Source organism: Paramisgurnus dabryanus, chromosome 2 (genome assembly GCF_030506205.2).
Source record: "Paramisgurnus dabryanus chromosome 2, PD_genome_1.1, whole genome shotgun sequence".
Classification (NCBI taxonomy): Eukaryota; Metazoa; Chordata; class Actinopteri; order Cypriniformes; family Cobitidae; genus Paramisgurnus; species Paramisgurnus dabryanus.
The window spans coordinates 16339913-16354953 of record NC_133338.1 but is presented as its reverse complement, the minus strand read 5'-3'; the positions used below and the strand labels follow the sequence as shown (position 1 = coordinate 16354953).

At 36.4% G+C, this 15041-nt stretch overlaps 1 protein-coding gene across 8 annotated transcripts in view; it reads right to left on the bottom strand.

Moving 5' to 3' along the window:
* The window catches only part of arhgef11 (Rho guanine nucleotide exchange factor (GEF) 11), a 193075-nt gene that overhangs the window by 56716 nt on the left and 121318 nt on the right, over nucleotides 1–15041 (bottom strand). For 5 of the 8 annotated variants that reach the window (XR_010527896.2, XM_065255072.2, XM_065255066.2 and 2 more), the window contains 9 exons: nucleotides 11988–12110; nucleotides 10145–10168; nucleotides 9752–9881; nucleotides 5506–5602; nucleotides 5275–5304; nucleotides 3907–4030; nucleotides 3576–3779; nucleotides 2881–2928; nucleotides 2646–2794 (listed from right to left, as the gene is read on the bottom strand). Coding sequence is in view for 7 of the 8 variants with exons in the window: in XM_065255072.2 (XP_065111144.2) it covers nucleotides 2646–2794; nucleotides 2881–2928; nucleotides 3576–3779; nucleotides 3907–4030; nucleotides 5275–5304; nucleotides 5506–5602; nucleotides 9752–9881; nucleotides 10145–10168; nucleotides 11988–12110 (929 nt within the window). In the remaining variant the exon portion in view is untranslated. The remainder of the gene's footprint in view (nucleotides 1–2645; nucleotides 2795–2880; nucleotides 2929–3575; nucleotides 3780–3906; nucleotides 4031–5274; nucleotides 5305–5505; nucleotides 5603–9751; nucleotides 9882–10144; nucleotides 10169–11987; nucleotides 12111–15041) is intronic. The other 3 variants (XM_065255067.2, XM_065255069.2, XM_065255070.2) reach the window with 3 other exon arrangements.

Sequence of the window (15041 nt, the reverse complement as noted above, 5' to 3'; positions counted from 1 at the left end):
CCCCTCCCTTCCGTGCTTTCTTGAACGCGCCCAACCCCCACTCCCAAATCCTTCTTGTCATTTATGAATGTCAATTAGTTTGGTCTGTGACGTCAACATAACGAGCTTCGCCTGCACTATACAGCACGCAGCACAGAGCAGCAGGAGTTACAAGACGATGTGAGACAGCAAGATGCTTGACAGGACGATGGCAGAGGCAAAAGTTTGATAATAAAAGTTGAATTTCTCTGTTTAATATAAGTCACTTTGTCTGGAGCAGATGCACCTGACTTTATAACTGCGCAGCTTGCACCGTTGCAGTGGACAAGTGACATCACAGAGCAAATGAATCGATAAACACATTCATTCAACACAATTTTTTTTATCATCCAATAACTGATTCGTTGCTGCAATCCTAATTCAAATAATAATTTGTAAAAGGCTGTGGTTCAGTGACTTCTCTTCCAAGGGGCGGGAATTGAATGTGTGTGTTCGGAGTGTCATGCGTGTGGCTCGTTATGTCAAAATATGTGTTCGGTCTGTTGCATAAGATTAAGCGAGTATTGGGCAAATGCGAACGTCTCTTTTACAACCCCAAAACAGAAAAAGTTGGGACACTGTAGTAATTGTGAGTAAAAAAAGTAATGGAATAATTTACAAATCTCACAAACTTATATTTTATTCACAGTAGAATATAGATAACAAATCAAATGTTGAAAGTAAGATATTTTGAAATGTCATGCCAAATATTGGCTCATTTTGCATTTCATGAGAGCTACACATTCCAAAAAAAGTTGGGACAGGTAGCAATAAGAGGCCAGAAAATTTTAATGTACACATAAGGAAAAGCTTAAGGACTAATTTGCAACTTATTAGGTAATTTGGCAACATGATTGTATATAAAAGAGCCTCTCAGAGTGGCATTGTTTCTCAGAAGTCAAGATGGGCAGAGAATCACCAATTCCCCCAATGCTGAGGTGAAAAATCGTTTTCTGAGTTTCTCAGAGAAAAATTGCAAAGAGATTGAAGTTATCATCATCTGCAGTGCATAATATCATTCAAAGGTTTAGAGAATCTGGAACAATCTCTGTGCGTAAAGGTCAAGACCGACAAACCATACTTGATGCCCGTGATCTTTGGGCTCTCAGACGGCACTGCATCACATACAGGAATGCTACTGTAATGGAAATCATAACATGGGCTCTGGAATACTTCCAGAAAACATTGTCAGTGAACACAATCCACCGTGTCATTCGCTGTTGCCAACTAAAACTCTATTGGTCAAAAAAGAAGCCATATCTAAATATGATCCAGAAGCACAGGTGTTTTCCCTGGGCAAGGATCATTTAAAATGGACTGTGGCAAAGTGAAAAACTGTTCTGTGGTCCAACAAATCAAAATTTGAAGTTCTTTTTGGAAAACTAGGACGCCATTTCATCCGGACTAAAGAGGACAAGGACATACCAAGTTGTTATTAGCGCTCAGTTCAGAAGCCTGCATCTCTGATGGTTTGGGGTTGCATGAGTGCTTGTGGCATGGGCAGCTTACACATCTGGAAAGGCACCATCAATGCCGAAAGGTTTATCCAAGTTCTAGATACATTTGATTCCATTCAGACGACGTCTCTTTCAGGGAAGACCTTGCATTTTCCAACATGACAATGCCAGACCACATACTGCATCAATTACAACATCAAGACTGCGTAGAAGAAGGATCTGAGTACTGAAATGGCCAGCCTGCAGTCCAGATCTTTCACCCATAGAAAACATTTGGTGCATCATAAAGAGGAAGATGCGACAAAGAAGACCTAAGACAGTTGAGTAACTAGAAGTCTGTATTAGACAAGAATAGTACAACATTCCTATTCCTAAACATTGGTCCTCTTCCAGCTGTTCCTTATATGTACATTTAACTCTTCTGGCCTCTTATTGCTACCTGTCCCATCTTTTTTTGGAATGTGTAGCTCTCATGAAATCCAAAATGAGCCAATATTTGGCATGACATTTCAAAATGTATCACTTTCAACATTTGATATGTTATCCTTCATTCTATTGTGAATAAAATATAAGTTTATGAGATTTGTAAATTATTCCATTCCTTTTTTACTCACAATTTCTACAGTGTCCCAACTTTTTCTGTTTTGGGGTTGTATTATAAACCCCTTCAAAGCGTCTGCAGCAGGCACGTAGTTTGAGATGACGTGTGATGCACATATGTTTACATGACGCGCAGAACACATATTTTGACATGACGTGCAACACACATAACAGGTTAAATACATGAAGTCAACCGGCCACCACTGCTGTGGTTTAATTTTAGAAACGTAATTACAAAAAACTTACAAGTGGTCATTTTATAAAATATACTAAAATATTAAAAGACAAACATTTAAACAATGTGCACCACAGCCAGTACATTTCCATTAATTTCAATTTATGCATTTGACAGACACTTTTTCTTTTTTTTTTCTAAAGCGACTCTCAGCGCTTTCAAGGTAGTTTTTTAATCTGTATTGGGAATTTAACCCATGATCTTTGCACTGATAACACACTGCTCTAGCAACTAAGCTGCAGGAACATATTTCATGTTAAGTATACTGCAAAATGCATATCTGTACTGATATTATTTTGTGTTTAAAGCCATTAGCAAGCATTACAATTCTGTACCGTATATGACAGCTTGTCTGTCGATTTCACGTGAAGTGAGAGAGGTCAGTATGTGTGGCTCCACCGTCTCTTGCCAGTTCTGAGAATCGATCACGTCCTCATCTAGGGCAGGAGCATGGGGTAACAGAGACACTGGAGAGTCTATGCTCCTACAGATGCAGAGATGGATATTTGACAGTAAGGGAAAGAAATGGATTAAAAGAGCATGTTGGGACTAATTATGGGCCGAAGTTACCTGCGGCGGGAGCGAGGGGTGTAAGGTGGTGTTGGATTCTCCAAGGATCTAAAACGTAAGGATCAATTTTACTCAAGGAAAGCAAAGAACCTCAGTGATTAAGTGAAAAGAGCATTTCCAGATAACAAACACCTAAAACTAATAACACAGCCTCATCTGAGTACTCGAGTCATCTTGACAGGTGCCATTCAATACAAATAAAGTCAATATAAATAAAAGTCAACATAATTAATAAAATACATTTGGTTGTATTAACATTTTACATGTGTACATTTACACATTTTGGCAGATGCTTTCATGCAAAACAACTTACAGGGTGTAACACGGCAAATAAAAAAAAATCAGTATGTGTGGTCCCAGGGTTCAAACCCACCACTAAGCTATACAGAAGCGTTTACTGAATATAAAATATATCTAATCAATATTTTGCATCCATATATTCACGCATGTGGCAAGAAAAGACATCAGCAATGATGTTAAAGAGGCAACTGTTACTGCCCATCAGTCTGGGAAACGTTCCAAGAAAATGTCCAACTTGAAATCTATCATACTACAGTAAGAAAGATAATTGCACCCTTCACCTTAAGATTCCCCAATTACCTTAAGATTTATTAAGATTTTTGTTAAGATGTGACATTTTTGTTTTAGCTATAATACCCTGCCAAAATCTTTCACCATGTGTGTGTGTTTTGTACCGTGCTGAACAGCTGGATGCTGATGACGAGACCCTGTGATGTAACGGCCTCAGGCCTGGCCTCTCCCTTTCCTCACAGTCCTCCATATCTAAATCACTTAAGGAACGAGGAACAGATTCTACCCCTGTTCCATCTCCTCGTCGCCGGCCCTCCCCCTGAGCTTTTAACGACTCGCTACGAGCCAAACGCACCGACATGGTTGGACTGAGAAAGAGAATGCATGCGTTTATGTAACACTTATTTATGTACATGGGTAATTTATCCCCTGCGATCAACCTAAAAAATTGATTAACATTACAAGTATTCTCAGAGTATAGAAAAAAGAACACACCTTTCCATGCTGTTATTCCGAAAGCTGCTGGAGGCCAACCTCTGTCCCTCAATTTCGCCGTCTTCAACAGAATAGGAATTATTCTCAAACTGCTGAATAATATTTTGCACACTTCCTGGATGAACTAAAATACAGAGAAAATAAAAACCAAATGGTATAACATTAGTATACATGACTCATTAAAGTTAACATAATACACATTACTTTAAAGATGCAGTGAAGCGGTTTGTAATACACGTTTAAGATATTGTTTTGGTTTTTACTTTTTATTTATTTATTGATGGGCTCTTTCTCTTGACAGTTTATATTATATGGATAAAGCAAATACCCTTTTAAATTAATAAATTCTTTTCACTTCCTTTCCAAACAATTGATAGTTAGGAAAGATAATTTACTATAACGGAAATACACAAACAAATTATTACTAGCCAATGAAAGGTGGTATTTCTATTAAGAGGAAGGACATTCCCACTGTAGAGGATATTTTCCTGGACATAGTTGTAAACAAAAAGAAAAAAACCTTTGGACCTGTAGGGGAGAGTGGGGCACAACATAAAGCAGGGTTAATTGTAACACGGCTTCTTTCCATAGTTATGGTCAGAATATATCTCCTGTGAATTTGGGAAAAGTTAAGATGTGTTTTCGTTAAGTTATTGAACAAAGAGTGTTTTGGAGGCATGAAAGTAAATTTCTCATCTCATGTTGTTTTACATTTCTGAGTTGCACAAGTTACCAAATCCAACCTTATATTATTTTAATCACGGTCTTGTTACCTTAAAAACAACACCATTTTGAAACTCTTAGTAACTGATAACTGGGATTAAAATATTTTTACAGAGTTATAGTTCGTTATAACAAAGGATCACAGATGGATGAAGGTTTGGATATCGATCTATTATAGACAGATATATAAACAAAATCCTCCTTTAGTATATAGACAGAATTGTATTGAATTATTTGCGTTTAAATATAATTTTTAGCAGGTGCAACTGCACTACTGTAACTTTCGGTGCAATTGTGCAAGAATGATAGGTCCCACAAACAAACTTTGAGTGTTAATTTGTAGCAGAGATCTGTGTTGTGTGGGTAAAAATATTTTTTAACTAACTTAAATGCATATTGAATTATCATTGAAAACGATCATATTGAAAACGCCAAAAATCGTTATTTTGTGCCCCGCTCTCCCGTACATTTGTTACATAAACTATCTGGTAAAGCATGTTTTGTTAACTTTTAGAAGTAAACTAGCATATACAGTAGATGACCTCAAAACTCAGACACTGACATAACATTATATAACACTGATTTGATAGGGTCATTGAAAACAATAAACTAAAAGGAAATGATGGAAATGAGAGGGATGTGTACCTTCAGTGGGGGACAATGGAACATGGAACACTGGAAAAATAATATGAACAAAAACATGAGAAAAATGAAAACAAAACCTTTTAAAGAAAATTATTCAGATGTAAAAAACATTCAAACAAAGAGGGCATAATATGGTAAAAATAAATAAACTAAGAGGTTAAAACTAGAGTTTAAACAACATTTGTCTTGACAGTGATGATTGAATTATATGTGCATGTGTGTGTTGTTTACTCGACTGAGATGTACTCTTAGGCTTCGCAATGTATTTCAATAAAGGATTTCTTTTCTTATCTTCTCCATCCTTTTCTTTTTTTGCGCTGCTCAGCTGCTAGGGAGAAAAAACATTATGAGATTGCATTGAGAAAACAAAACGAAAAAAAAAACCTTACTGTCATAACTGCAAGTTGGAAAATATTTCAGAATATAACACAGAAGTTGTAACTGTTAACATTAGGTTATGCACAATGAACCAACATGAATAATTGTACTGGCATGAACTAACATGAACAGAAAATGTTCTTCTTTAAATATATTGTTTATTGTTAAAAGGATCCCCATTAGCTATCACCAAAGTGAGAAGCTAGTCTTCCTGGGGTCCACAAAATAAATAAATAACATACAATAATAATCTAACAACAGTAAAACATTGTAAACATCATTATAACCATCATCAGAAATTATTCAGAATAAATTATTACAGTAATACATTCCCAACTCACAATTTTAAATAATGCATTCTCAGATGATACTTGAAAGAGACATTGCCATTCATTTTACGTATATTCAATGGGCAATTATTCCAAAGATTGATGGCACAATAAATAACTGTTCTCTTTAAAGCATTTGAATTTGGACGTGGTAATATTAGCTGACCATCATCAGCTGACCTAGTCAAGTGAGAATGAGCCTGATCACATCTAACAAGTTGATTATATAAAAACACTGGTTGAGAAGAAAAGACAGTTTTACTGAAAAATTTAAGTGTATTAAAAACTATTTTCCACCGTTAACCATGAAAGTTGACGGTGCCTACTAATAGTGTTTGTTCTTAGGGGACAATTTAAAACTAATCTGGCGGCTCTGTTTTTGACAGTTTGTAATTTCTTTAGTTGACCTTTTAGATGTAGATGACCATACCGGGGCACAATAATCCAGATGACATAAAATTAAAGATTTGGCCACCTGTCCCACGATGTGTGTAGGTACATAAGAAAGACATTTCCTCACCATTGCGATACCACAACCCATCTTCCTCACTATGATATCAATATGTTCTGCCCATGACAACTGACTATCTATTATTGTGCCCAGTAATTTTACTTTATCCACCTGTTCTATAGGTTCCCCATACAAGTTCAAACTCATCTTTGGTGTTGATGACAGTTTATGACTCGATCCCAAAATAATTGATTTGGTTTTCAAGATGTTCAGCACCAACTTATTTTTTTTATCCAATCAAAAACCATCTTTAACTCAGCAGATAAAACATTGTCCAGTTCACTGACAGTTTTTGCAGCATAATACAAAGTGGAATCATCAGCATACATTACTTCCTACTAGTAAGACAACTCTTCATAAATTGAATGGCAATTGGACTAAATCCATATCATTCTAGTTTACCTGGGTGATTCTCACGAAACCATTGAAACACCACGGCACTAATGATTTTAGCTATAAAATGTGTAAGATAGTAATATTAAAAAGCATCAGAATTAAAACAATACTGTGTTCTACCTTGCACAATGTGTGATTTCAACATAAGAATTTATAATTTGTCAATTTTATCTCATTTTCTGCTGAAATTCTCATTACCGCAATGCGTCCGGCTGTGTTTGAACATGCGTTATGTTGTAATTTAATCAAATTAACACAAAAATATTTAGAAAAAAAATAAATAGATGTTTTGCTAGACTACTTTAGATGACAGAAAAAATATTTACTGAATATTCATGTATAATAATAATGAAGAAAAATTAGGAACATGATGTGTCCATGCCTGATGTTCTCATCCTCCGCAACACTTTTTGAGAACAGTTTTAGCACACATACAGAATTTTAATAAAGTTTGATTTTGAGTGACCAAGCACATGGACCAGTTACTTCAAGATGGCTACCAGGTAAGATCATTTTTTTACAGTTAATTTGAAATATTGTCTTGTCAGAATGCTTACATGACATTTTGATTATCATTACCGCAACAGATGCTTATTAAATGTTAATTTAATTAATAGAAGCATAATACTTTGATTTTAAATGCATGTGCAGAATCTCCAAATTATGTTCTTTCAGGTTTGTCATGTCATTTTGAAAATATGTCAGTGTTGATGTTTTCTGACTGTTGCGGTAATGAGATTTTTTAGGACTAATTTTTTTAATTATGTTACAAAAAGTGTTAAATGATAAGTAAAAGTGTTTAAATTAATGTCCCCATTTACTCCAGACTTTGTTTTTCAATGTCTGGTGGGGAAAAAAGTAAATTTAAGCAATTTTTACATTTTCATGCTTGACATTTTTAAAACCAAGTTTTCGTGAGAATCACCCACCTATGAGTAGATTGTGATCTATAACATCAAATGCCGCACTAAAATCAAGTAATACTGCACCGTTCATCTTTAAATTATCCATTTCCAGTCGTCTGTCATTACTGTAAGGGCGGAACAAGTTGAATGATTATATATATATATAAACAAATAAATAAACATACAATATACAGGGCTCCAGACTGCGAGTAAATAGTCGCATTTTGTGAGTATTTTTCCTACCTATGCGACTACTGTTTATTAAAGGTCACACTGGCGCGACTGTGAAATTTAAATATAATTATATTAATATAATGCCCATGCAATTACGTCTATGGCGCATCCAGACACTCTCCCTTGTTGCTGCCCTGCCACTGCCTTTCTATCATATCTCAGGTGCATATCACCGCACCCTCTGACAGTCCATTCACACGGGGCGAATGCGTTAATGTTTGACGGAAGGCTCGTCTAAAGTAGGGCTGTAACGATTAATCGCGTGTCCCATTAAAAATGCCTGTCTGAAATAGATTCATGCACAGCTTGAGTGTGTACTATGGTGTTTTGGTCAGTACGCAGTCCTTATCAATCTAAAATCATTATGAGTCTTTTATAACGTGCATTTAAAAAAGCAACACTCAAAATATTCTTTATTATCATGAAAATACCTAAAACAATTTGAAGAACAGAAAAATAAATATCCTTATAGACATTTCCTGGAATAGGGTTTGTAATGCTGCTACTTCTGTGGCACAAAGGGAGTTTCTGCACAAGAGCGCCCTCTGGCTTTGGGATGTGCCGAGATTTCACCGTAATATATTTAAAATTCATTCATTGAAAAAATGCACATTTGCACGATTAATCGTTACAGCCCTAGTCTAAAGCATGGCCAACAATTCACACCTGGTATTTTAATCCGTCTCTTTTGTCCCCTTTCGACCGCTTCTGTCCTGATTACTTTAAGTGGTGGTCTGTGGAGATTGTGGGCGAGTCTTTGCTGTCATTTAAACGTGAGCGGGAGTAATGACGGGTATAAATTGCCGCAAACTAATATGATGTCAGAGTCCGCTGCTTGTGTTGTAATTTAACATGCTGCACAGTGTTTTGTACATGTATATGTAAAAGCTTTATCTGATATTTCAGCGCAATTGATGAAATAAGATCACGCAACTTCCACACACACGCAAAATGAAACTAATGAAAAGACACAGAGATCAGCCGCTTTAGTTTTATCAATAAACACACAAGTACATTTATTAAAACTCGATAGATGTAATGCTTCTGTGCAGAAGGAAGCCTGTGAGCCACGAAGGTAAGTTTGCGAGCAGATTAGATTCATTTCCACTTATTAGACAGCATACTGTAGTCCACTCATCGTGTTTTGTATTGCATCACTTATAGATCATTAACCTTTTAAAAAGAGTTTAGTAAGATGTATGCAACTACAGTTGGCTTTGGTTAACTAATGAAGCCTCTTCTCTTTGTGACAAGCCTCAACGTGACCGCAGTATTTGTTGAACACTGCTGGCAGCGGCAACGTCTGTGTCCGTACTATTCTTATCAATGAGAGCATAATCTTGTATCTCCCTGCTCCAAAGTTATAAAGCTTGTATCTACTATAAAACATGACTTTTGGAAAATGTTGTGTTAATGTTGGTACACAACAGTATATGATAGCAATATAAGGCATAATAACAACTTTAACGATAAATGTTTAATAACTTAAAAATACAGCGTTTTTTTAATTTCCTGAAAAATAATGGTTTTGGAGATACAAGGATTCCGCCCGACACCGACGATATGTTATCCAATACATTTAGTTTTAAAGAGTTGCCTGTACTACTTTGAAACCCTGTAAGGCTGCTTTGCAACAATGCAGAATTGCCAAAAGTGTTACAAAAATATTATTTATTATGATATAAGAAAGACTAAACCTGATCAGTAAGATGAATTGTCCTGACCTTTTTACTTTTTGGAAAGAATGGAAGCCACTTCTCCTTCTCCAAGATTAAACCAGGAAAAACTTTAGAGTCTCCCAGATTAATGCCAGAGTGTCTGAGATACAAGTGAACAGCAGATGCTAAAGGGGAACTGAGAGAGAGATGGAGAGAGAGCAAGGGAGAGAGAGAGAGAGAGAGAGAGAGAGAGAGAGAGAGAGAGAGAGAGAGAGAGAGAGAGAGAGAGAGAGAGAGAGAGAGAGAGAGAGAGAGAGAGAGAGAGAGAGAGACTCAACATTTTTCTGTTTTTTTATATTTATAAAACATTAATTTATACATATTAACAAAAACATTACTGTTATTAACAAAACATTCCTGTTATTTATAAGAACAAAGACAGATCTGAGAGCTCACTACCTTTTATCTTCTTTATGTTTTGATCTGTAAAAAATAAAACAAAACTTAATTAACATCACTGTATTTACACACACATCTAAAGTCACAATCCTTAAAAACAGCATATTTGATTGTCTTACGATTAATTGTTGTTAAATGTTGTGACCGTCCTGTGACACAGCATGAGGTGTGCCTCAATGAAATGTGTACAGCTGTCATGTGACCTAGTGCACTACGGCTGTCTGGGTCATGTGAGCAGGTCGACAGTCTTAGGTGTCATATTTGTAAGTCAAGACCAGACCTTTGTAACTCTTAACAGACCACAGTATTTTTTTATCAACTGAACTGTTTTGGGAAGATTGGTTACTCAGATATAAAGCGATAAGGGTAGCCCAGGCTCTGTTGGTTCTGTAGGCGAATTTTAGATTGGCACCCCATTAAATATTTATATGTGGGACCCCTTCTGTGAAACCCCTGCTGATAGATATGCGCGAATTAGCTCAAACCACTTCGCTAAAATGCTCCCACAAAGTTATTTTCTTGTCTTTCGTTTGTTCTGCTTTTAATGAACCCTTTTCAATGTCATTTTGAATCTGTCTGGCCCCCCGCCATGCACTTTTTTTATGAGAGTCTGCAAATCAGTGCCTGTCTACCTGATGCAAAATCTATTCATAGGAAACTCTTTTCTATCATTATAAAGTGAAACAGAAAAACGACAATCAGGTCAGTTCTGGGAAAAGGCATAAATATTGCGACTTTAGCCCTGTACTTCAGATATTTCAGTAGGCAGATATTTCATGTCATCTCCAAAATTTCAGGAACAACTTATCTGTTTTGTATGTCGTCTATGCCAGTCCTGTGAAGCAGCTTTCTATTGTTAATGTGTGGGCTTGATTTCTATATCTTTGTCATTTTTTAAGTTGATGCCATAGATATATTTCTTTACCATATATATATTTTATTGTTTTTATGGCAATATTAACTAGGGATGCACCGAATCCAGGATTCGGCCGAATACTGGGCTTTTTGAGGGGTTCGGGTTCGGCCGAATCCTAGATTTTTTTTTCCACCGAACCGAACCCTAGGCTTGCGCTATGCTGGTCGACGTCACGCGGCCGTTGATTACACACATCGGGTGCTGACGTGGAGATGAGCTTTTTCTTTCGTTGAGCCTTAGGGGCTGGACACACCAAAACTTTTAAACACGGCTGAAAACGCCCTGAGGACGCCAATGTCCCGCCCCTCCTCCACTGTCATTGGACGGCCAAGTGAAAACTGACATTGACGAGCGGAGCTTCTCACTCAAAGTTAAATATAGTTTTCAGCGCGGAGCTGCTTGCTTATTGGAAAAACGAGCGTGTCGCAACGCATCGCTTTCATTATGCATAGGCTTATGGTAATTGTCAAAATAGTTTTTCCAACTTGTCATCCTGGCATAATGTACAGTTAATATTAAATAAAATGAAAAATACACTGCGGACGTTGTTTACTTCATTAATGTGCTTTACTGTGTTAATGAAATAAGGATGCGAGTAGGAATCGGTATTCGGTTTCGGCCGAATCTTAAACGGTGGATTCGGGATTCGGCCAAACCTAAAAAATCTGGATTCGGTGCATCCCTAATATTAACAAACCAGTGTTGTAATATAATGCATTTCTGAGCAAAACAAGATAATAAAAAGGTTAAAAAAAAAAAGTAGGACAGGACTTAATTTTATCCGTTGGAAAATTGTGTAACATTGTGTGTAGTAAAATTGTAAAATTAAATACAATAAGATTTTCTTTCAAGTTATATTTATCGATTACAAAATATTCTAAGTAATAAGAAAAGTCAAAATGAAAACTGTTGATTAAAGAAACTCACATGATTTCCCAAAGTGCAACAACCTGTTTATCCACCACCTGTCTCTCTTTCACAGGGTCTCCATCTAACTGTTGTAGGTCACTCTCTCCAAATAGAGATCCCAAGCCCATTGTCTGCTTATTCCTACAAAACATGATCAATGCCTATTTAACTTACAGTAGTAGAAATTATAAATATTTTATCTGAAACATTAACTCTGAAAGGCGCATTTTTGCAGTCAGAACATGAATATTTCAGTCAACCAGTGAAATGTATTTTTACTGTGTTACATTTACAATTTTTATTTATAAATTAAACACACTAGTTTTTTAATGCTTGTATCACCATCCCCATTTTATTTTATTTAACCTTTACTTTTCCAGTAAGGTCACATTGAGATTAAAATAAATCTCTTATTCCAGGGAGTCCTGGACAAGATGGCCGTATTTAAATTTCACAAAAACACATTAAACACAAACCAAATTCTAAACAAACAAAACTAACAAAAAACATTAATTATAAATCAACAAATTAATTGATTAAAACTGCAACATTCGTCACTGGGGTGGCACAGTTCACAAAACCCTCGGTTCGGTTCGTATCACGGTTTTAGGGTCACGGTTTTGGGTTCTTTACGGCTCTTGTTGTTATTTTTTTTTAACACTCCAGAAATGTACTTCAGCATATGATATATAGCTTTATTATCCACAATTTAGGATACAGTATTAAAAAAAGTTACATCATGTAATCATGCACAAATTGAATGTGACTTTAAAGGGATAGTTTACCCCCAAAATTAAAATTCTTTCATTATTTACTCATCCTCATGTTGTTACAAACCTGCAAAAGTTTCTTTGTTCCGATGAACACAAAGGAAGATATCTTGAGAAATGTTTGTAACCAAACAGTTTGTGGACCCCATTCACTTCCATTGTAGGAATAAAGAATACTATGAATGCAAATGGGGTCCATGAACCGTTTGGTTACAGACATTTCTCAAAATACCTTCTTTTGTGTTTATCAGAAGAATGACATTTATACCGTTTTGTAACAACTTGAGAGTGAGTAAATGATGACACAATTATCATTTTTGGGTGAACTATCCCTTTAAGCACATTATTGGGACCATCTCTGAGGAAAGCCAGGTGAGATTTTGTTACAGCAAGAGGGAAGGCATTGATGATTTCAACAAGCTTTTTATTTATTTGGCAAAAAAAGAGAATGTGTATTGCCATCTACATGAACTTATGTGCCTTTTAAGCACACAAAGATAACTTGCATTTATCAAACTGCCAACTACAGTGTAGCTCTTAGACCACTGAGAGGCTGCTTAAATACTGCAGAGAGTAATTCATGTGTTTTCATCGATCGGATCGCAAGTGGACGAGAGAGACACATAACGTTTACACCTGGTATCTAAATCTGTCTCTTTTGTCCACTTTTGACCGCTTCTGTCCTGATTACTTTGAGGGGATGGCCTGTGGGCCAGTCTCTCTGTTGTCATTTAAACGCAAGCAGGAGTAATGACGAGTTTATATGGACGTGAACTAATATTATGTCGGAATCAGCTGTTTGTGTTGTAACTAGCAATTTGAAACTATGCGAAAAATCAGCCGCTTTAGTTCTCAATGAAAGGCTAAAAATAGCGCTGTACACTGCGTTTGTGCCAGAAGTTCTATCTATTGTTTTATTTCCGCTGTCGTCATCATAGGTAACGTGAAATAAAAAAATTATTCCACACACCAGCCGGCACATCCTCCAAATCCAGGCAGACTTCCTTTTCTCTCCCACTTGCCATTTCTACACGTACATAGTTGATAAGTCTTGCTTGTGTATTGTATATCAAGAGTTTCTAAACTTTTTCAACCCAACAGGTAATCTCAAGACACACCATTTAAAAAAAAAATAGAAATATATGGGAAAACCCAAACACATTAGTACACACACAGTTTTTGAATATGTTTAATTGAATAATATTAAAATATCTTATGATAGGGCTGCAAGATTATAGCAAAAATCATAATTGTTTACTGTATTTGCATTGATTTGGAAATTATCCATTTAAAAAATACAATGAATTGCAAGGATGCAGATAATAGTGCACTATTGCAGACTTGTGTAGGCTACTGAGGATTTAATAATATTATATGAATATAGTCAATCATGAACTAAAGTGGGCCGGTCTAAGGAATGCAACTTCAGGGCTGAAAATGAGTCCTACTCCGGCCCTGTTAACATATTAACAGTACTATAAAATGCTAAATGTTAACAGCAAAATACAGTGTTGGAAAAGCTACTAGGAAATATTCAATTGAAGTACCTGGCTATGCTTTATATAGAAGTAACTTGGTTAGGTTTTTGTAACACAAAGGTCACCAGTTCGATTCTCACAACTTGCAGGAAGGGACGGAGGTGCCCTTAAACACAGCACCCATCTCACATTTGCTCCCCGCCATGCCACCCCAGTAGCCTATCCTATGTATAAAATATGCATTACGTTTCAAAGGATAAGATATAAAGACTATGTAACCTACCCATAAATAATGACAAGAAAATTTATCTTTCTAGTATTGCGTAGTCCGAACCATAGACTGTAAAAAAAGATGGACGTAGGGTCCGTAACGACACTCATAGGTTTCTGAAGAAAATTTTTGATCATCTTGGCCGCGCGTCACCACACATCACTCGCGGATATCTTAAAATGGGTAAAAAAGCGGGACGTAGGTGAAGCTGAGGTAGCCTGGTATAACCAGACTCTCGTACATTCATTTCATTTGTACAGAGAGTCTGGCCACGCTCCATTGCAAAGCGTTACTTCCGTTAAGTAGGGTCCATTGTTGAAGTTTAAAACTATTGGATCTGCCCAGAGTCACTCAGGATCTGCCAAAGCCAATCGCTAACATGTGGTCGTGACGTATATCATGCACCGAAACCGTCCGGAAACAACAAGTCAGAATAATCAGAAAAACAAAAGTTAGCAAACCTGGTTCTTGCTCCGGCTTTAAGTTCTGTATATTCGGCAGTTTTGCAACAACGGACCGAATAGCTTTTCTCACGTCTTTCTCCGCTGCCATT